General features: G+C 42.7%; 1 protein-coding gene across 5 annotated transcripts in view; it reads right to left on the reverse strand.

The window, feature by feature from the left end:
- The window catches only part of afap1l2 (actin filament associated protein 1-like 2), a 140871-nt gene that overhangs the window by 104599 nt on the left and 12582 nt on the right, over window positions 1–23690 (reverse strand). For 4 of the 5 annotated variants that reach the window (XR_005036500.1, XM_036946702.1, XM_036946700.1 and 1 more), the window contains exon 2: window positions 16234–16364. Coding sequence is in view for 4 of the 5 variants with exons in the window: in XM_036946702.1 (XP_036802597.1) it covers window positions 16234–16364 (131 nt within the window). In the remaining variant the exon portion in view is untranslated. The remainder of the gene's footprint in view (window positions 1–16233; window positions 16365–23690) is intronic. The other variant, XM_036946701.1, reaches the window with a different exon arrangement.

A 23690-nucleotide genomic window follows, 5' to 3' on the forward strand; every position in this document is an offset into this window, starting at 1 on the left:
TGCCTAACAGACGCTTTGTGGGTGTGAGCCCTACATGTATATATTGCACCCACAATGCTCTTGTTTTCTCATTCAACAAACTACCTCTTCTACGAGTCGTGCAAGAGAGGCAATCTGGTAAAATGTTTCCCTAATCTCCTTCACAGAACCTGGATTGCATACCGTAACTCATAGTTCTCTAACAGTCGACTCGATTTGACATCTCACTACGGGACACTTGCAAAACGTCCCGATTGCCATTAGCCCTTTTCCTGAGAAGCCTGTGTTGGTGTACTTGCTAGTGAACCTGATCCATCCTACTCAGCTCCAGCACCAATGACTGTGTGCACCAGGGATGGCACAGTGACACCCAGACAATAGAACCTCACAAAAGGTGTGAGGGAAAGCCCAACTAGCCTGCACACAAATTTCTGAGACGGAGATATCAGTGGCTCGACTAGGCTATTATGAGTCATGGAAATGACAAGGAATGAACGCGGAATTAGGACATATCATAACCGTGGAATAGTTGGGGGCAAACTGAGTGCATGAAGGTTGAACCGAGAGCACATGAAGGTCACTAACGCGCTTGGCATTGGCCAAGGCAAGCAACTGTCCATCTTATAAGACAGTGCGTTCACTAAATAAAACAACAAACGAAAGGGGTGAGCCCCAATCGTCGTCTCACCTAATCCTACATGGCAGGATGAGATTGCTGCCAAGTAGACCTTAACAGTGGCGGGGCTATCAGGATTAGGGCTAGATTGTTTGCTTTCACTGTCCAGAGTGGGGGGAATCAGGTCCAAGGGAGGGAAGGCGTACAGAAGCCCGTCTGACCTCTAGTGGGTTAGCGTGAGGGATGTTGTGATCTCTCATTGCAAGGAATAGGCAATCCTTGTGGTCTACTGTCCTTCAGACGCTTGTTGAGGTGCCGTAAATCCTTAGGCTATGCTTAAACCCTACATCCCATCCCAAGAACTCCGTTCCGCCACCTCAAGTCTCTTGGCCCTCCCACCCTTACGATGGCCCTCCCACCCCTACCCCCTCTCAGCTCAGTCAAAGCTATTTTCTGTCCTGGCACCCCAATGGTGGAACTAGCTTCCCCCTAAAGTCATGACAGCGGAGTCCCTACCCATCTTCCAAAAATATCTGAAACCTACCTCTTTGAAGAGGATCTTAAATAACTCTCACGGCGCTTGTCTTTTCCAATTAGCACAGACGTTTGCTGAAAAATACTTTGTTGAGGGAAAAAAAATGTACTTGATATGATTGTGAGGACCAAGAAATAGCAGCAGAAGAAGCCCTGGTGAGGTTCTTCACTTGGCACCAATTGTGCGGCTCCCTTGGCAAACAGAGACGGTATCTTGTCTGAGGACTCAGGATGCTTCCACCTGTGCAGTGGACTGCACTATTCCCATGTAGTCTGTACCCCTGGCCTATGGTGCGTAGGAACTAGGGGGAGACTGTACACATGTGCCACTGCTCCAGATGAGGAGCAAGAGAAGTCACCTGTTCCCTGGGAGGACTGCGCATGTGGGCAACCTGTCCCGTGGAAAGAACAAATAACTTTTCAGACCTGCTGGTTGGACAAGGTAGCCCTCAAGAGGTTGCTTGTTTTGAATGGAAACATTCTGAACTATCAACCTCGGGCCATTGGCCTGGATGTGATGGGAACTCTTCATTAGAGAGCTGAACTGGGGGGACAGTGGTGTTGACCCACCCCACAGGGACTTATGGGTCTTGAGATGGGGGTCGCTGGAGTGACCTGACACAGGACTCCCGAGGAGACTCTGGTTGTTAAGGTCAGAGGGGCTCAGCCGGCTCCCCGAGCCTTGGGTCGAGGTGTTCAACCAGGGAAGGCTCCACGACAGGAGAGTTGAACCATCTCAATGACTCCATGCCATAAATATCCAAGTGGGGGTAGGTTGTCACCGGAGAAGGTGACTTATGTGGCTCCACCCTGGAAGACACACAGTCTGGGAAGGCTGGTATACATTGTGGGAAGGATGTGGAATTACCCTGAGGGGTGATTCCAACCATCCTAATCTTCTTTGTAGGTGGGGGAGGCGTAGGATACCCGACCTCGAGTTTGGTGACAGTGCATCGGAGTGTCTCGTAGAAGGGGAGATCAGTCATTGGCCATGTTTCGAGAGCATAAAAATGGAGATGTACCATGGATAAATTGTCACTGACTGATCTACAAACAATATTGAGTAGCTAAGGTTCGTCCCCTGGGAAGATGGACCACCTAATCTTGCCAGGAGCTCAAGTAGAGGGGCAGATGGAAAGCTTGGACAGCTTCTCCCTCCTCTGGAACTTTTTTGTAAACGAAATCTACCTCGAGCAAGAACGAGGCCTGGGGAATACTTTCCATGTACCTTGATCTACGTTTGATAGAGCAATGCGCACAGCTAGCAGAGTCAACGAGAGCCGCCAAAGTGTGGTTTACGCCAAGGCAAGTAGCACAGATCTAATTGCAGCCATTACATGTCACAGTCTGACCCCCTTAGATCTGTGCTACTTGCCTTGGCGTAGGCTTGCACTGCTTTCTCTCCTTCTTGGTCGGTGCACTCGAGGACATCGTTTCAAACGAACGGAAGAAAACAGAAAACAGGAATTACCAGGGAGGAGGCTAGCTAGCTACACACACGCTGCTTTTTGACTGGGAAGTCGGACAAGACATGGGAGTAACAATAGCTGGAAGACAGGAAAGCAGAAACAGAAAGCTTTATTTACCAGGGGAGTGGTCTAAATACTTTCAGGGTAGGGAAAGTAGAGCTGACAGGGATGCTAGCTAATTAGCTGGCTGAGTGACGATAGCGTGTTAATACCAAGTCACTTAACGTAAAAAGCACACAGCTTTGATGATCTTTTACAGGGGAATGTAAAGGATTGTGCTTAACAGCTGGGGTAACACACTTGAAGAAACAGTACCGCTCGAGTATAGCTAGCTAAAAACTGCTGTTAGCCAACTAGATAGCTCATATACTCGGCACTTCAGCTAGCTACCGCCAAACGATTTTGACTGACAGAGACCATGAGTGGAAGTAGCGTGTATTAATTCCAAGTGCTGACTCGGTGTGTAAACCAAGCAACTCGAAGTAAAAAGCTTAGCTAGGTGTATCTTTTAAAGGGGAATGTAAAGGATTGTGCTTCATGTTGGTGTAACACACTTGAAGAAACAGCATAGCTCGAGTTTAGCCAAGCAAACCGAGTGGGGTTCAGCCCAGAGGTTTCTAGCCAGAACCGCATGCAGCGCTGTTAAGCAACGGGCTAGTTAAAAAACTCAGGGGGGACCGACAGACAGCTAGAGACCATGAGTAGAAGTAGTGAAAACTAGTGGAAACCTGCTATTAGTGGGATGCTAAAATAGGGCTGGGAGATATTTCCAAAATATCATTTTTTTTTAAATATGATGGTATTTGACAGTATTTAATGTTTTTGAATAATACAAGTTAAAAATGTGCTTAATGAATACTGTGTTACTCTCAACACATACAGTCCAAGTGATTTCAATGAGTCTTCTCCATTCTGATTGTTTTATACTAATTTCGAATCTACCATGCAGGGCTGAACGATATGGGCAAACAATCTAGGCCTTATACATATATATATTTTTTTTATTTTTATTTTACCCCTTTTTCTCACCATTTTCGTGGTATCCAATTGGTAGTTACAGTCTTACAGGTACAGACAGTGTCAGAGTGCATGCACCAGGCCCGCCACAGGAGTCGCTAGTAAGCATAGGACAAGGACATCCCGGCCAGCCAAACCCTCCCTTAACCCGGAGGGCACTAGGCCAATTGTGCGCCACCCCATGGGTCTCCCGGTCACGGCTGGCTGCGACAGAGCCTGCACTCAAACCATGATCTCTAGTGGCACAGCTAGCACTGCGATGCAGTGCCTTAGACCACTGTGCCACTCGGAAGACCCCTAGGCCTTATTTTTATCCAAATGTTGCAATTGCAATTTCACTTGCAATTTAGAGCAAAACAGCCAGCCAGCTAACTAGTGATTAGCATAGAGGCTCCACTTGCTAAGAATAGACATACTAGCTGTTTGCAGATGTAAGAAACACAAACTAATAGTGTAATTATAGAACACTACTGGATTTATATTAAGAAGCAATGTGAAAACAGCATCATCGTTATCAACATTGTTGCATGTGCTGCATTGACCATGATAAATACCAAAAATGTAGTGTCTGTAGCGCTACATTTTGTAGCGTCCGAACGTTTTGACCTGCAAACTATGGAAAGGGGAGACTCTCACGATGGTGTTCTCTGTTTTGCTTTACAATCCCCACAAGTGTCAAGAGACTTGTTTGAAGTCAGTACCGTCAGTGTGGCAACTTCTGTTTGATAGCTTCCGAACCGTTTGGGCTAAAAACTAATAGGAACTTCTGTGGAAAGGGGATATTATCACGAACACGATGGTGTTCTATGCTCTATGACCCCCCACAAGTGTCACAGGACTCGTATGAAGGTAACCGGTACCGGATAATTAAAACAAATATGGAAGTATGAAGGTAGTTTTGTGCCAACCCCCCAAAAAAGGGGTTACAGTAAATGTGCAAAAAAAATATATATATATGAGTACCAGTCAAAAGTTGACACACCTACTCATTCCAGAATGTTTCTTTATTTTTACTATTTTCTACATTGTAATATAATAGTATATGTAGTATAATAGTGAAGACATAAAAACTATGAAATAACACATATGGAATCATGTAGAAACCAAAAAAGTCAAGCACTATGATGAAACTGGCTCTCACGAGGACCGCCACAGGAAAGGAAGACCCAAAGTTACCTCTGCTGCAGAAGATAAGTTCATTAGAGTTACCAGCCTCAGAAATTGCAGCCCAAATAAATATTTCAGTGGTATGACTTAAAGATTGCTGTACACTAGCAGAACCCATCCAACTTGAAGGAGCAGAAGCAGTTTTGCCTTGAGGAAAGGGCAAAAATCCCAGCGGCTAGATGTGCCAAGCTTATAGAGACATACCCCAAGAGACTTGCAGCTGTAATTGCTGCAAAAGGTGGGTCTACAAAGTGGGGGTGAAAAGTTATGCACGCTCAAGTTCCGCTTTTTGTCTTATTTCTTGTTTGTTTCACAAAAAAAAAAGTGCATCATCAAAGTGGTAGGCATGTTGTTTAAATCAAATGATACAAAATCTATTTTATTCTAAATTCGCTCATCCAGCTGTAATACAAAGAATTCACTGGCTTGTATACGCAGCAGTAATTGTTTAAAAACATCTCCTGCCATGTCACTGATGCATTACATACAGTCAATGTCTGTATAGTTTTTTTGGCCTTTTCCCCCCAGCATTGTTCCAGCCGTATCCGCGGCAGCAGGAAGAATTAAGTCCTCCACAATAGTATGGGGCTTAATTAAATCAAAATAATTTATAAAGCCCTTCTTACATCAGCTGATATCTCAAAGTGCTGTACAGAAACCAGCCTAAAACCCCAAACAGCAAGCAATGCAGGTGTAGAAGCACGGTGGCTAGAAAAAACTCCCGAGAAAGGCCAGAACCTAGGAAGAAAGCTAGAGAGGAACCAGGTTATGAGGGGTGGCCAGTCCTCTTCTGGCTGTGTCAGGTGGAGATTATAACAGAACATGGCCAAGATGTTCAAATGTTCATAGATGACCAGCAGGGTCAAATAATAAAAATCACAGTGGTTGTCGAGGGTGCAACAGGTCAGAACCTCAGGAGTAAATGTCAGTTGGCTTTTCATAGCCGATCATTCAGAGTATCTCTACTGCTCCTGCTGTCTCTAGAGAGTTGAAAACAGCAGGTCTGGGACAGGTAGCACGTCCGGTGAACAGGTCAGGGTTCCAAAGCCGTAGGCAGAACAGTTGAAACTAGAGCAGCAGCACGGCTTAACTGTCCTAGCCACTCAGTAGCTCACTATATAAGACACTCCTAGCCCCTTCTTATTAATCTGTTGCTTTTATACATGTCTTACTACTCGAAAGTCGTCTTAATTCTCGCTCAAAAACACCCGTGGCTTATTTTTCAAATTGGCATGTTTTGTTTCTCAATGTCTGCGCAAGAGTGAAGGTTTCATTGAGTTGTGAGATAGTACTTTTGCACATATAACACACTGTGGCTGAGGAAAGGCACTACTCCCAATATAAGTGAACCCCAAATCAATGTAGTTCTCATCATATTTGCACCTCTTCGATGGTCCATCGTCCCTGTCGGTTGTTCGGTGCTTTCCCGGGTAAGGGGGCAGTAGCTCTTCGGCTGCATCAGATTCACAACTGTGAGTGTCCATGCTAGCTGGGCTAACAACAAATGTAGAATTACTGATTTTAGCATTGGATGTGCTCATGGAAGCAGAACAACTTGTGTCGTCGACAGGTGCAGGTGTAGTACTGCTGGTAGTAGCAGTACCACCAGTAGAGCTGGTATGTGTCTCTATGCACGCCGGCCTTACATTTTTACTAAATGGACAGTTTTTGTAAAAGAATATATATATATATATATATATTTAATGTGAATCACATTTTTATCTGGCGTACCACCGACGGCATTGCATGTACCCCTAGTTTGGGAATGCCTGATTTAGACAAATCAGGATTTCGCAGGGGTGGGCATCTTTCGACTTTTGTAAGGGGAGGGGTTAATTTGGCCGATAGAGGATTTCAGGGGAGGCGGTGTGGTCTTCGCAACTTGCACTAGGCCAAAAAGCTCAACAATCCCCCCAGAACCAAATCCAGTAAATCACGTGACAATCTGGTTCTGGGTTTCGAGATTAGCAGGAGACCCCCTAGCAAGCATGACTCCATTGGCCCCATGTGGGTATTCAGTGGGCATGGGCTAGCTCACACCACCCCAACACAGTTGAGCCTACACCAGCCCAACACAGGCTAGCCCACACCAAGCCCACATCAACCCAACATGGGCTAGCCATTCACAAATTGTGGGCACGCTAGTTATAGTGCCTCCTAAAGACACGATTGACATCCGGAAAAGAGGGTAAAACAAAAAATATTTTATGTATGATTGTGATTTTTCTTGCTCTTACTTCATAATATAGCCTAATATTCATAATCTTCTAACTCAGGATATATGGCTGGCTGGCTAGTGGCTTGTGTGAATATTTTAGTATATGGTGGTTAGCTAGAGTCTAGAGTACAGTGTTCAGTGCTTAATTTGTAAATCGGGAGGTGACGAAACAAAAAGTGAGCACGAGAAGGGAGTGACCTGGGGAGCTTTGAGGTAATAAAGCATTGCATGCGTATCATTGCATTTGCATAATTTTTTTATTTCACCTTTATTTAACCAGGTAGGCTAGTTGAGAGCAAGTTCTCATTTTCCACTGCGACATGGCCAAGATAAAGCATAGCAGTGTGAACAGACAACAACACAGAGTTACACATGGAGTAAACAATAAACAAGTCAATAACACAGTAGAAAAAAATGGTCTATATACATTGTGTGCAAAAGGCATGAGCAGGTAGGCGAATAATTACAATTTAGCAGATTAACACTGGAGTGATAAATGATCAGATGGTCATGTGCAGGTAGAGATTCTGGTGTGCAAAAGAGATGGCATAGAGCAGTAGAGTAGAAGAGCTTACAGAAGTTGCATACATTGGGAAATGTTTCAGTAGCCTAGGGTCCGGGAAATATTTGTCTTTTAAAATGCTTTTCATGCAATTCTACATCATTTTACACCTTTACTGTTTTAATACTGAACAAATGATCGAAATAACGAGCTACTTTAACACTGACAAACTGAGAATCTGAGATCAATAAAAACGACCTCATCTTGAATCCATCAACAGCCTAGGCCTAGGTGTGCGGAAACATATTGTACAATATAAGAAGGAAATTAAAGTCCTAAAAAAGCTTTCCAGTTTCACTGACACCCAATGATGCGCGGCTCCGGCTGAAAAAAGTAGGACTATAATCTGTCTGCTGCAGACTACCAAATAATAGTTTCAGCTTCCAACAGGCCTATTTTTTGAAGGACTTATACAGGATACTAACCTCAACATCAAAACCTTCTTCCAATTCAGATGGTCAGATGAAGCAGATGCTAAACTACAGGACTGTTTTGCTATCACAGACTGGAACAAGTTCCGGGATTCTTCCGATGGCATTAAGGATTACACCACATCAGTCACTGGCTTTATCAATAAGTGCATCGAGAACGTCGTCCCCACAATGACCACATACCCCAACCAGAAGCCAAGGATTACAGGCAACATTCGCACTGAGCAAAAGGGTAGAGCTATGGAGTGCAATCTCTATTGCACTCCACACTGCCTTTTCCCACCTGGACAAAAGGAACACCTATGTGAGAATGCTATTCATTGACTACAGCTCAGCGTTCAACAGCATAGTACCCTCAAAGCTCATCACTAAGCTAAGGATCCTGGGATTAAACACCTCCATCTGCAACTGGATCCTGGACTTTCTGACGGGCTTCCCCCAAGTGGTGAGGGTAGGTAGCAACACATCTGCCACGCTGATCCTCAACACAGGGGCCCCTCAGTGGTGCGTGCTCAGTCCCCTCCTGTACTCCCTGTTCACCCACGACTGCATGGCCAGGCAAGACTCCAACACCATCATTAAGTTTCCAGACGACACAACAGATCACCAATAACGCCAGATCACCAATAACGACGAGACAGCCTATAGGGAGGAGGTCAGAGACCTGGTCTGGGTGGTGCCAGAATAACAACCAATCCCTCAACGTAACAAAGACTAAGGAAATTATTGTGGACTACAGGAAAAGGAGGACCGAGCATGCCCCAATTCTCATCGACGGGGCTGTAGTGGAGCAGGTTGAGAGCTTCAAGTTCCTTGGTGTCCACATCACCAACAAAATAGAATGGTCCAAACACACCAAGACAGTCGTGAAGAGGGCACGACAAAGCATATTCCCCCACAGCTGCAACATCAAGAGCATCACCTGGTACGGCAATGGCTCGGCCTCCGACTGCAAGGCACTACAGAGGGTAGTGCGAACGGCCCAGTACATCACTGGAGCTAAGCTGCCTGCCATCCAGGACCTCTACACCAGGCGATGTCAGAGGAAGGCCCTAAAAATTGTCAAAGACCCCAGCCACCCCAGTCATAGACTGCTCTCTCTACTACGGCATGGCAAGCGGTACCGGAGTGCCACGTCTAGGACAAAAAAGCTTCTCAACAGTTTTTACCCCCAAGCCATAAGACTCCTGAACAGGTAATCAAATGGCTACCCAGACTATTTGCATTTTGTGCCCCTCCCCAACCCCTCTTTTACACTGCTGCTACTCTCTGTTTATCATATATGCATAGTCACTTTAACTTTACATTCATGTACATACTACCTCAATTGGCCCAACTAACCAGTGCTCCCTCACATTGGCTAATCTGACAGAAACTAGCACTGAAGTGTGAAGTGAAAGGTGTGAAAACTCTTGAGCCTAACAATGGCAAGAGTTTCACAGCCCCTCCCAACCCAAATGCAGAGGCTTTTTGAAGCCCCCTCCATCTGTGCAGAGAAGATATCCTCCTCAGAATCCCCAAAATACAACGGCCATAGGACAACTTTGTTTGGACGTCGTAAAGGACCATTTGCAGACACTGAAAAGATATAGCTAGCTAACAACCTCCTTTTCCACGTAGAAAAGACGGACAAAGACTTGCTATCTATATTAGTTAGCTAGCTGGGATTTTCTAGAAGGAATCTGCCTCCTGAAAAAAAGCTTCTCTCAAGTGGGTGTGACAGCTACTCCATTTGCCTGCTGCACTGCTGCTTGGATTCCACCTGGCAATGTGTTCATTGACTGCCCTGGCCTTTCTCCCCCTGTCTGGTATAGGTACCCTCGCCACACTCCCCTTTCTGTCCCGAGCGTTCACTCGCCTCCAGCACACATGCACTGTTGAGGCGAGTGACTCTGAACTTGCAATGGCTAGCCCCAAGTTGTTATATGGCTTGTTTACCCAACCGTGGGACAGTCTATGTTTGTTCATACACTCAAGACTCTGACTGTCTATTGGTTACACAAACTCTTGGCCTCCCATCCTACTCTAACCACCTCTCGCCAGGTTTGTATTCATGTTACCTGATGAAATTGCTGTGCAATATGATCTTGTTGCCATCTAATGCACATGCAAATTTTATAAATCAACACTGCAGAGCTCTCCCTGTCCTCTGCCGTGCCCTGATTTGTATTACTGCTGATTATATCTGGAAATGTACATATACACCCTGGCCCATCTACTGTTGCTAGCCCCAATTCTAATTTATGCTCTGATATCTGCTTCACTGATCTCTGTTCTTGTAAAAGCCTGGATTTCTTAACATTAACACTAGAAGCTTATTACCTAAAATGCATCAATTGAAAGTGTGGGTTCACAGCTCCAATCCAGATATGTTGGTCATTATTTAGACGTGATTAAGAAAGAGTGTTTTGAACACTGATGTTAACCTTTCTGGTTTTAACCTTTTTTGGCAAGACGGATTTTCCAAAGTTGGTGAAGTGGCAATCTTTACAAAGGAACACCTTCAGTGCTCAGTTGTCTCCACCAAGTCTGTCCCCAAACAATTTGATTTGCTGGTTTTACACATTAAACTTTCAAATAACTCTTTGTTGACTGTTGCTTGGTGTTATCAGCCACCCTAAATGCCCTAGCTCTCCTGGTCCCTTACACTAAGTCTGAATTTGTCCTGCTAGGTGACCTAAACTGGGACATGCTTAAACCACCAGGCCAATTCCTAAAGCAATAATGAGACTCCCTACATCTTTCTCAGATTATTTATAATCTCACAAAGTATGACTCCAAACACCCAGAAAAGGCAACTCTCCTTGATGTTATCCTTACAAATAATCCTGATAGGTATCAGTCTGGTGTTTTTCTGTAATGACCTAAGTGATCACTGTTTTACAACCTATGTTCATAAAGGCTGCTCAATGAAACAATCTGTCCTGACTATATGACCTATATGTTTTCTAAAAAAATGTAATGAGCCTTCCTTTATGATATGGCCTCTGTAAATTGGTATAGAATCAGATGAATCCCCTCTGTCGAAGATGCTTGGACCTTCTTTTTTGATATTTTCAGTGGTATCGTTAACAAATACGTGTCCATAAAGAATTGAGAATTAAAGACAAGTTCAGTCCCTGGTTCAACCGTGATCTGGCAGAGTTACAACACCTCAAGAATTCCATTTGGCAAATCACTCTACACACGCATACTCAGGCTGATTGGCTCTCGTTCAGGCAAATTAGAAATAAGTGCACTCAAGCTATCCAGAAGGCCAACGTTAGTTACTTTAAGGAGCAGTACTCTCCTTATGGGTCTAATCCCAAGAAGTTCTGGAAAACAGTTAAAGAACTGGAGAATAAACCCTCCTCACAGCTGCTCATGTCCCTTAACGTTGATGATGTGGTTGTTACTGACAAGGAGCATATGGCTGAGCTCTTTAATTACCACTTCATTAAGTCAGGATTCCTATTTGACTCTGTCATGTCTCCTTGCCCATCCAACATTTCCTCATCTCCCACCCCTTCTCATGGGACTATCCCTGATGCTCCTCCTTCTTTTCCCCCTCCCCAGCTACAAAGTTTCTCCCTGCAGACGGTCACTGAGTCCGAGGTGCTAAAGGAGCTCCTTAAACTTGACCCCAAACAAAACATCTGGTTCAGATGGTTTAGACCCTTTCTTCTTTAAGGTTGCTGCCCCCATCATCGCCAAACCTATCTCTGAGTTTCCCCATTACTTGGAAGGCAGCAACGGTGTATCCTTTACCTAAAGGGGGAGATAAAGCTGATCCTACTGTTATAGGCCAATTTCTATTTTGCCCTGTTTATCAAAAGTGTTGGAAAAATTTGTCAATAATCAACTGACTGACTTTCTTGATGTCTATAGTATTCTCTCGGGTATGCAATCTGGTTTCCGCTTAGGTTATGGATGTGTCACTGCAACCTTAATGGTCCTAAATGATGTCATTCTATGTTGTGCTGCTATTTTTATTGACTTGGCCAAAGCTTTTGATAGGGTAGACCATTCCATTCTTGTGGGCCGGCTAAGGGGTATTAGTGTCTCTGAAGGGTCTGTGGACTGATTTGCTTACTACCTCTCTCAAAGAGTGCAGTGTATAAAGTCAGAACATCTGCTGTCTCAGCCACTGCCTGTCACCAAGGGAGTACCCTAAGGCTCGATCCTAGGCCCCACGCTCTTCTCAATTTACATCAACAACATAGCTCAAGCAGTAGGAATCTCCCTAATCCATTGCATACTACATGCACATTGTACATTCAGATCCACAGAACCAGACACTCAGCTTGTGAACAGGCAAGGCAGGCAACTGCTTGTGGCCCCAGGCCGTTAGGGGGCTCCTTGTGGGCTGACAAACTTTACTCCACAGCAATGTCTCAAAATGTGGCAACCGCAGTGACTGCAACCCCCTCCCCATTAAACAGCCAATGGACAATTTGCAATGACATCTCAGTAGGAAACCTTCCTAAAGGGGCCCCATGAAGAGAAGGGAAACTAAAAACAAATATTCTCTCAGCTCCAACATGACAATGGTGTGCGCTAGTGAGACAGAGAGAAGCAAATTTGAAGAGGCGAGGGTAAGAAGACCGTAAACAAACAAGTACAGTCTGCAAGCATTGCTTTGCCACTGTCGGCTACTCGAGTGGAAACACTTCTAACATGATGTGTCATTTACGTCGCCATCACCCAGCCGTATCCCTTTCAGGTGCAGCTGGAGCAAGGAGAGTCCACTCATTAGCGAAAACACAACAAATCTCTCGCTGTTGCCTTCTAACAACAATTTGAGACAAATTCAGAAAATCATAAAGAAATAACGAAAGCAGCCAAATATTTGCAGCCCTATCCTATTCGGTGGTTACTAACTCAGGATTTCGTCACCTGATAAAAATTTTTTTAACGCGTAACAATGTCCCCTCCTGCACACATTTCAGCAGCAACGTAAATCCCAAACTCTATGAAACATCACAGAGAGAAATTGAAAACGAATTGACAGACACCATATCTAACTCTCTCCACTGATAGTTGGACCGCCAGAGCAACTCAAAGCTACCTCACTGTGACGGTTAACTACGTACTGGATTGGGAGATGAAGAGCTACGTGCAAACTCATCCCCTGTATGAGAGTCATACAAGCACACACTCAGCCCTAGAATGAATGAATGATGTGACTGAATGGAAGCTAGAGAGACCAAATATCACAATCCTAGCCACTACAGACTACACACAAAACAATGTGAATGCCATCCATGAAGCTGATGGGTTTGGGCCCCACATTGGATGTTTTGCACACATCCTGAACCTCGCAGCCAAGAGGGCAGTCTCTCTCAAGGCAGTGTCCCACCTCCTGGGGAAGGTCAGAAAAACTGGTGACTTTTTTTCAGAAAGCAGAAGTGCTCACCAAGTTGACAGTCAAGCAAGAGATGCTAGATATACCAAAGCACAAATTAATCCATGATGTCACAACCCGTTGGAACACCATACATGACATGCTGGAACGTCATGTGGATCAGCAACCGGCCATCTACTCTGCAGTAAGGGACAAGGCTGTGAAGAATTTGGTTAAAGACATAGCCATGCTGACTGACAGTGAACTGAAGCTGGCAGAAGAACTCATTCAGCTACCCAACCCCCTGAATATAATGACAACTCTCATGAGCAGTGAAACAAGTCCTACCTCATCAATGATTCTCCCTCTAAAGACAATGATTCTCAAATCCATGGCACCAGGTCCTAAGGACAGTGCAACCATCAGGGAGGCCAAGGCAGCCATCATTCAGGACTTGGAGAGAAGATACACAGACAGGGATCTTCTAGACTACCTTCACAGAGCTACAGCTCTTGATCCTAGGTTTAAATCCCTACCAACCTGCTGTGACAGAGTCTACAAGGATCTCATCAAAGAAATTGTGGAGCATGAACATCAGGTATTACCTATTTAAAAAATTATTTTTCATGATATTGTTTTTATCATGTGCGTTAAAATGTGATGTGCCTCAGTGTCCCGGGAACCTCTGTTGCAAGTGAGAGTGTTCTCCACTGCAGGGGACAATGTCAGTGCAAGCCGTTCTCATCTTGCTTCAGAGAATGTTGACGTGTTTATATTTTTAAAAAATAACCTCAACATAAAGGAATAGATATCTCATATAGGGTACCAACTTGATGTTGCAATTCAAGTTCTTTTTACATTTAATACTGCCTATACAAGTATGTACCATGTTTATTTAAACTAGAGAAGGCAAAGCACCTACAGGTTGTCAAAGCTAAGAAGCACTTTTAATTGTAATGTTTTTTTCCCCTTGATCTCATACACTTTTCTGAATGGAAAGTTGTATTTGTCTCTTGGCAAAATAAAGAGTTCATTGTTTAAAGGGAGATGTGTTTTTATTTTTTTCTTAAATATAAAGATACCGAAACCGTACCGTTACCGTGACCCACAAACCGCGATACATACCGAACCATGGACCCACTGTACCGTTGCATCCCTAGTTGCTACCATGCTGTGTTTTCATGTGTTGCTGCCATGCTGTTGTCTTAGCTCTTTCTTTATGGAGTTTTATGTTGTCTCTCTTGTCGTGATGTGTGTTTTGTCCTATATCTATTTTATATTATTCATTTTTTATCCCATCCCCACAGGAGGCCTTTTTAAAAATAAAAAAAATTAAATAAATAAATTCTGAGCAAACATTGTTTTACAAAGTAGTGCCAAAAGCCTCTCTCTCTATTGTTTTAGCCTACTTTGCAAATGGCCTATTGGATGTTGATAGCACACAGATTATGGTCTTATTTTTTCAGCAAGAGCCATTTGCACGCGATTGTATTAGAAATATTGTTTTCAGATTATGCTATTCACTGACAGATTAACAGTGCATTCCCCACTGTTTTTGGGCTACACACAATCCACAGCTAGGCAATGTTTTAAAAGAAGCTATTGATCCTCTGTGGCTAAATTATATATATTTTTAACCTTTATTTAACTAGGCAGTTAAGTCAGTTAAGAACAAATTCTTATTTTCAATGACTGCCTAGGAACAGTGGGTTAACTGCCTAGTTCAGGGGCAGAATGACACATTTTTTACCTTGTCAGCTCGGGGTTCGATCTTGCAACCTTTCAGTTACTAGTCCAACACTCTGACCAATAGGCTACCTGCCGCCCCTGCTGCCTCTACTCATGGTGTAGAATTATCCAATTTCTTTCTGAACTGACAGAAGTAATTCTATAACTTTGGCAAATGTATTTCAATTCACCAGGCTTTCCGCAGCTTTGATTCTATAAGGAAATAAATTAAATGATGCTGCAAACCAAACCGAATATTGATGATGATGTAAATCAAGTGTTAATCAAATGTTATTCTGCTGTGGCAGTAGCCTACTGTTGATTTTTAAACTGGGTAGCTCGCTACACACATGACCAGTGACCACATCTCAGGCCATGCATGTTTGGACACCCGGCCCACACAATCTCTGTACAGGGCGGACTGAGAAAAAGGCAACCCGGGCGCACGTGAGCTCTGTACAGGGCTAACCAATGGACAGGGTAAGGGGTGGCGAACTTGACGACATCACAACATCTTGGGGGCATTGGGTTTAGAACAATGACAAATACAGTACACAACAACAAAAATTATACCACCACCCAAAAGGGCACTTGGTGAGTGGGAGGGCAAAGGGGCATGTGCTCGGCACAGGTATAACCCTATCTGTGCACGTGCCTGGTGGGCAATACATACATACAATACATATATTATTTAACCTTACTTTAACTAGGCAAGTCAGTTAAGAACAAATTCTTATTGAAAATGACAGCCTACCCCAGCCAAACCCTAACCCAGACGACGCTGGGCCTATTGTGCACCGCCCTATGGGACTCCCAATCACAGCTGGTTGTGATACAGCCTGGAATCGAACCAGGGTTTGCAGAGATGCCTCTAGCACTGAGATGCAGTGCCTTAGACCGCTGCACCACTCAGGAGCCCGATATGGTCATTACCATGAGCGTATCTTGGGGACCAATAAGGGCAGTCGATCTAAAGAGTAGATTTATTTTAGGCAAAGTTATGGCTTTTCTTGGAGCCACCGACCTTGGGGACAATGTGAAGCCGATGAGCAAGGCGCATCAGCCCATGGTGAGAAACCTACATGGGGCCAATATATTTGACCGCTTTGGGCCCACCTCACGCCAATGTGGGCATGTTTGCTGGGCCATGTTAGATTTCAGTGGAAAATTTCAGATTTCAGTTACACATACCGTTGGAGCATCTGTAGGACTGCAGCAGGTCAGACAGCATGCCTTTCTGCACAGTGGCATTCCCACTCAGGTTTTCCCGATCCAGGATCAGGAGGAAGCGCTGCAGCTCCTCCAGGAGTTGATCCAGCACTAGAATAGGACACACAGAGAACAAACATTGTCAGTTTTGGACAGTGTTAGAAACTTAACTTATCTGTGAGTAAAGCCTAAAGAAGAAAAGGTGGGTGCTGCTACACATTGGCAGTGGGTAAGATGAATTCCCCTCCCCATACAATGTAGAGTGCTCTGACCAACAATTACTATTACTGTCTTGTTTCAAGTTGTGGTTCATTACTTTCTGCTACATGCGAACATAAGCAAGCATTTAAAGTTAAACCGGTTCTCACACACAAAATGCACATCAGACAATAACTTAACTAGAGCCTCCAGAGATGCAACCTCTCTCATCGTCACTCAATGCCTAGGTTTACACTGTACTCGCACCCTACCATACCTTTCTCTGTACATTATGCCCTGAATCTATTCTACCACGTCCAGAAATTTGCTCCTTTTATTCTCTGTTCCCTACGCACTAGACGACCAGTTCTTATAGCCTTTATCCGTACCCTCATCCTACTCCTCCTCTGGTGATGTAGAGGTTAACCTAAAGGGGGCGGAGTTGCAATCTACTGTAAAGATAGCCTGCAGAGTTCTGTCACACTATCCAGGTCTATACCCAAACAGCTTGAGCTTCAACTGTTAAAAATCCATCTCTCCAGGAATAAGTCCATCACTGTTGCTGCTTGTTATAGACCCACCTCAGCTCCCAGCTGTGCCCTGGACCCATATGTGAAATGATTGCCCCCCATCTACAGTTGAAGTCAGAAGTTTACATACGCTTAGGTAGGTGTTATTAAAACCCGTTGTTAAACCACTCCACAAATTTCTTGCTAACAAACTATAGTTTTGGCAAGTAGGTTAGGACATCTACTTTGTGCATGACACAAGATATTTTTCCAAAAATTGTTTACAGACACATTATTTCACTTATAATTCACTGTGTAAACAATTTCAGTGGGTCAGATGTTTACATACAGTAAGTTTAATGTGCTTTTAAACAGCTTGGAAAATTCCAGAAAATTATGTCTTGACTTCAGAAGCTTCTGAAAGGCTAATTGACATCATTTGAGTCCATTGGAGGAATACCTGTGGATGTATATCAAGGCCTACCTTCAAACGCAGTGCCTCTTTGCTTGACATCATGGGAAAATGAAAAGAAATCAGCCAAGACCTCAGAAAAAAAACTGTAGACCTCCACAAGTCTGGTTCATACTTGGGAGCAATTTCCAAACGCCTGAAGGTACCATGTTCATCTGTGCAAACAATTGTACACAAGTATAAACACCATGGGACCAACAGCCGTCATACCGCTCAGGAAGGAGACGAGTTCTGTCTCCTAGAGATTAATGTACTTTGGTGCGAAAAGTGTAAATCAATCCCAGAACAACAGCAAAGTACCTTGTGAAGATTACAGTTTGCAACTGCACATGGTGAAGAAGATTGTACTTTTTGGAGAAATGTCCTCTGGTCTGATAATACAAAAATAAAATGGTTTGGCCATAATGACCATTGTCATGTTTGGAGGAAAAAGGGGGAGGCTTGCAAGCCGAAGAAGTCCATCCCAACTGTGAAGCACGGGGGTGGCAGCATCATGTTGTGGGGGTGCTTTGCTGCAGGAGGGACTGGTGCACTTCACAAAATAAATATTGTATTTTCTCATGGCAGCATGAGAAAATACAATTACGTGGATAGATTGAAGCAACATCTCAAGACATCATTCAGGAAGTTAAAGCTTGGTCGCAAATGTGTCTTCCAAATGGACATTGACCCCAAGCATACTTCCAAACATGTGGAAAAATGGCTTAAGGACAACAAAGTCAAGGTATTGGAGTGGCCATCACAAAGCCCTGTCCTCAAACCTATTGAAAATTTGTGGGCAGAACTGAAAAAGCGTGTGAGAGCAAGAAGGCCAACAAACCTGACTCAGTTACACCAGCTCTGTCAAGAGGAATGGTTCAAATTTCCCCCAACTTATTGTGGGAAGCTTGTGGAAGGCTACCCGAAACGTTTGACCCAAAAATGAAACAATTTCAAGGCAATGCTACCAAATACTAATTGAGTGCAATTAAACTTCTGACCCAGTGGTCGCCAAAATGGTCCGCAAATACGCCATTTAAATAGTTAGAAAGAATAAGATTAAGCTCCGGTAATATGGATTTTTATTGTAATGGACACTGTGCAACCTTTGGTAGGTATGCTGCTGGCAGGCTTCAGCTGCGGTACAAGTCAGCCCGTGCTGATGGTTCTCACACGGGAAGTTAAATGATAGGCTACAATGACTTTTCTCATGATAATGCATGCTGCAAATGACAAGTTCCTTGAATTTTCCTTCATGGGTGCCTTTTCATTATCTGAATAGACACTTGTGGTTTCTAGCTAACATTACACCAATCAAAGCAGTGACGTAAAACTTTATGGGTCAAAACCATTCATCTTGGGGCGACGGGGGGAGCGGGTTTGCAAAATGCTATCATACCACGCAATTAAACTGTTCAGATATATATATTTTTTATACAGACTAGTTAAAAAAATAAGTGAAAATGTACCAATTATCCAATTATGGGTTACGAAAAATTTCTGGCACCTCCTATTTTAATTTGCTCCATGGCTCAAGGCGGCCAAGTGGACACAAGGCTGTTTGGCTCATATCAGTTGCAAAGAGGAATAACTTTGCAACTGTTTCTGATTAATAAACAATGCCATGCTGGTGATTGGTAACATTCAAATAAAACCCTGCCCTGAAACAAAATGTAGGCTGAAAATAATTTGTACATCATATCACAGGGAAAGACACCGCATTCACACAGATTTGCACAATGGGCAATTCGAAATTGTCACTACAAATCATACTTTGACTAAAACGATGACATATTGATGTAAATCGTTGTGCAACATCATGGGTAAGCTCAGATCATCGGCTAGAAAAATAACATTTCTACTGGTGTGGGCGTTTAATACATCTCACCCTACCATAGAAATATTTTTAGACAGCTGAAGAAAGCACACACATTTTCTTCAGGAAATTTACCTATTTACATATTTATCTTACCTTAGAAGTGTTTACTTTGCAGGTTGACTTACATCTCGAGTTGCAATGTCCCATAAATTGAATGCCCAGATCAACTTCAGGTATCTACAAAACAAGTTTTCCAGCTACATAATCCCAAAGGAAGACTACAGCTAATATTTATTCCAAAAATTGCTGTTCGCAATTCACAAATTATTATTTTGATTCACATGATTCGATTCACTGCAATTGAACTGAATCCCAACTACTACAATGGCAAAGTGACTCGTTGATTTTGTCAAAAATAATTGTTTAAAAGAATAGATTCATATGAATAAAACAATTATTTTAAAACAAATCAACTTTGTTAAGCCTAAATTAGTAACACACAGGGTTCTAGAACATAAAAATCAACTAGTCACATCAAATGTGCTATGTGAGACACAAATATCATGGGGCAATTCCATTTTGTTGTTTTAGATCTTCCGGAAATGGGCTCTCTGATACTTTGAAGATATGACCCATTTTATAAATTGACTTTATAGGTAGGCTATTATCCAATCAAAGCCCTCCTTTAGGATTGAGCATTCAGCAAATCACCAGCAGAGGGAGTTCCCTTTGAATCCATTTTCACATTCACTGTGTTGGTGGTGCTCATAAAAATGTATTATAACTTCAAAAGTAGCAGAGACCCAATTTGATGTACTTGTGGAGTTAACTGTTTAAAACAATATGTCTAAAAATTAACAAAATCAGAGGTCACTTTTGAGATATTTACATAATAAATCAGGTGTATTCTCCTTTCTAAACACTATTCATATTTTAGAGCACATGGTTAAGGTTTCAGATGAAACCAACACGGGCTTCCTTCCCTCAAAGTACCATTTTATGGATTTCATTTCAGGAAGATCCAAAACATCATAAATATATTTGGGGCACTCTGTCACGGAATTGCCCAAATGTTAAAAAGGAAGTGGACAGCAGAGCCCCAGAACGTAGAGCCATTGCATCTCAATTCACAGTTCTATGCCACTGATGCAGTTCTTCCAACAAACGGATCTACACAGTGGTGAAAAATATGTCACCCCCACACTGTTGATTCAATTAAGCTGACTGTACCCGATGCCACCTCTTTCAAGCATCCTGCTATGCCTCTATCTCTCCCTCACTCCCTTCTTCCCTGCCTTATCTTACAAAAACAAAACTCCTCATGGCATAGGGCCTTAAGGCAGCCTCTGACCACAATAATGAGTGTGAAGGGATACGATGACATGAGTAATGTATCCGTCTTTCATGCAAGTCAAAAAGATATGGTTATGTATGTGTAGTTTGTATGTTTGTGAGTTGAAGTAGGATACAGTCTCACAGCTTATACTACAGCACGCATGCAGGCACACATACGCAAATGGGAGTGAGCAAAAATGACAAACACACAAAACATTTGTAGGCCTACACATCTGACCTACCCACATGAAAAAAATACTACAGTTTACTATAGAATACTACAGTACTTGCTACAGAACTCTGTTGTAAGCTGTAGTAGACTATACTACAGTATTCCTTTATCATGTGTATTACTTACTATATAATTTTGCAGTATACTGTAGAATACTATAGTAAATACTACAGTATTATCCGGAAAAGAAACACTGTACAAAACACTACTGTGATGTCCGCAATAACACAAAAGTGTCTTAACTATAGTAATACTACTACAGTACTTCATTTGCATACACCCTGCCCATTCTCCTACCCCACTGGTTCTCAATCCTGGTCCTAGGAACCCAAAGGGCTGCGCATTTTTGTTTTTGCTCTAGCACTACACACCTGATTCAAATCATCAAAGCCTCATGATGAGTTGATCATTGGAATCAGCTGTGCAGTGCTAGAGCAAAAATTCAAATGTGCACCCCTTTGGGTCCCCAGGACCAACATTGAGAACCATTGCCCTACCCCATATCCCCATTTTTGCTACCCATAATTGAGAAACATGCATGCCAAGAATAGACCATATATTATTTTCCCTACAGGTTATAGAAATGAGCTGAAGCTTTGAACTATCCACTCAGAACCTACCTACCTACCTACCTATCTACCTACCTACCTACCTACAGTTTATGGAAAACATGCTCTTTTTGTCCAGTAGGCTTCCACAAGGAGAAAGCCCCCACTTCTATGTCAAAGATAATCAAACAAAAACATTATCACTATAAATATAACAACAAATACTACTATACTATGTTTTTTTTTAAAACCATAGTAAACTGTAAATACTACAGTATACTACAATCATATCCGTAAAAATACTACAGTGAATATTACAGTAAAGTGTGCGAAATGTTACAGTGAATACAATCGTATTTTTACCATAGTATTCTATAGTATTTTCTTTTACATGAAAGGACCATTATCTTGCTGTATATTCTGTGCAATGTGTAACTGTGGTTTAGACCTCTCTAAACCACAGTTACACACTGCACAGCATACACAGCAAGACAAATAACAGTTTTACAAGCTTATGAAGCCTGGTGAGAGGGAGAAACCAGGGGCATCAGTTGGATATTTCAGAGTATGGCCTAGTTCAAAACCAAAAAAATGTAATAGGGTACAAAAAAGTAGACTAAAATCATTCAAATCCCGATTCAAATGCAGCGGCTGTTTAGCGTAACGGATGGCTTTAGGATCATGTGGAGCATCGCTTGGAGAGAAGCTGCCAGCCTGCGCGTCTTTCTCTCAGAGAGAACAAACAACGCGCTAATCGGTATCGGTATCTGCGTTGACAAATAATAATCGGTCGACCTCTAGTCTTTATTATTGGATCAGTACCACTGGAAAGTTTTTCTTGGAACAATAATTTATTCCAGGCTAGATGGATGTTACAGTTAAAGTCGGAAGTTTACATACACTTAGGTTGGAGTCACTAAAACTCGTTTTTCAACCACTCCACAAATGTCTTCTACTGTCTTCTATCTTCTACTGACATCTACTGAGTGCATGACACAAGTTATTTTTTCAACAATTCTTTACAGACAGATTTTTACACTTATAATTCACTGTATCACAATTCCAGTGGGTCAGAAGTTTACATACACTAACTGACTGTGATTTAAACAGCTTGGAAAATTCCAGAAAATGATGTCATGGCTTTAGCTTCTAATAGGCTAATTGACATCATTTGAGTCAATAGGAGGTGTACCTGTGCATGTATTTCAAGGCCTACCTTCAAACTCAGTGCCTCTTTGCTTGACATCATGGGGAAATCAAAAGAAATCAGACAAGACCTCAGAAAAATAATTGTAGACCTCCACATGTCTGGCTCATCCTTGGGAGAAACTTCCAAACGCCTAAAAGGTCCCACGTTCATCTGTACAAACAATAGTACGCAACTATAAACACCATGGGACCACGCAGGTGTCATACCGCTCAGGAAGGAGACGCGTTCTGTCTCCTAGAGATGAACGTACTTTTGTGCGAAAAGTGCACATCAATCCCAGAACAACAGCAAAGGACCTTTGAAGATGCTGGAGGAAACATGTACAAAAGTATCTATATCCACAGTAAAACGAGTCCTATATCGACATAACCTGAAATGCCACTCAGCAAGGTAGAAGCCACTGCTTCAAAACCGCCTTAAAAAAGCCAGACTACGGTTTGCAACTGCACATGGGGACAAAGATTGTACTTCTTGGAGAAATGTCCTCTGGTCTGACGATGGCGCAGAGTACATAAATGCCCTTTTACCAAATTCAGTTCGGACATTTGGAGTAGTTAGCAGGATAAAGTCCAGCGAACAAAGAGAGTACCCACAAAATTTCTGAACAATAAAAATGCACAAATAAAAAGGTAGTAAACCCAAAATGGCTTTGTAAATAAAAGTATACCAGTGACTGAGCCTACAAGTGACTAGAGAAGGCCAGCCAACCCTGGTATACAAAGTGCAGTGGTGCATAAGGGTTTTGCAGTTTAAAATAAATCTCAATGTGCCATGGTAAAGAGTGTCAATTGATCTCAAACACTGAGCGGAAGCATTCATATATAAAATATCCCCAGTCTAGTAAAGGCATACATGTAGCTGATACTATTCTCCTTCTGGCTTCAAAAGAAAAACACGCCTTATTCCTAAAATAAAATCCCAATTTCAAGCAACAAAAAAAAATGTAAGTTGTTGAATATGCAATTTGAAAGAGAGGCCGTCATCAATTAAAATTCCAAGATATTTATATGAGGTTCCTTGCCCTGACAGATAGTAATAGGTGAAAGCTTCAGAGGTCTATTTATTGCATTAGAAAACACCATTAGTTAAGTTGTCAGTATTGAGGATAAGCTTCAATGGACACAAGGTATGTTGA

This window comes from Oncorhynchus mykiss, chromosome 16 (genome assembly GCF_013265735.2).
Source record: "Oncorhynchus mykiss isolate Arlee chromosome 16, USDA_OmykA_1.1, whole genome shotgun sequence".
Taxonomy (NCBI): domain Eukaryota; kingdom Metazoa; phylum Chordata; class Actinopteri; order Salmoniformes; family Salmonidae; genus Oncorhynchus; species Oncorhynchus mykiss.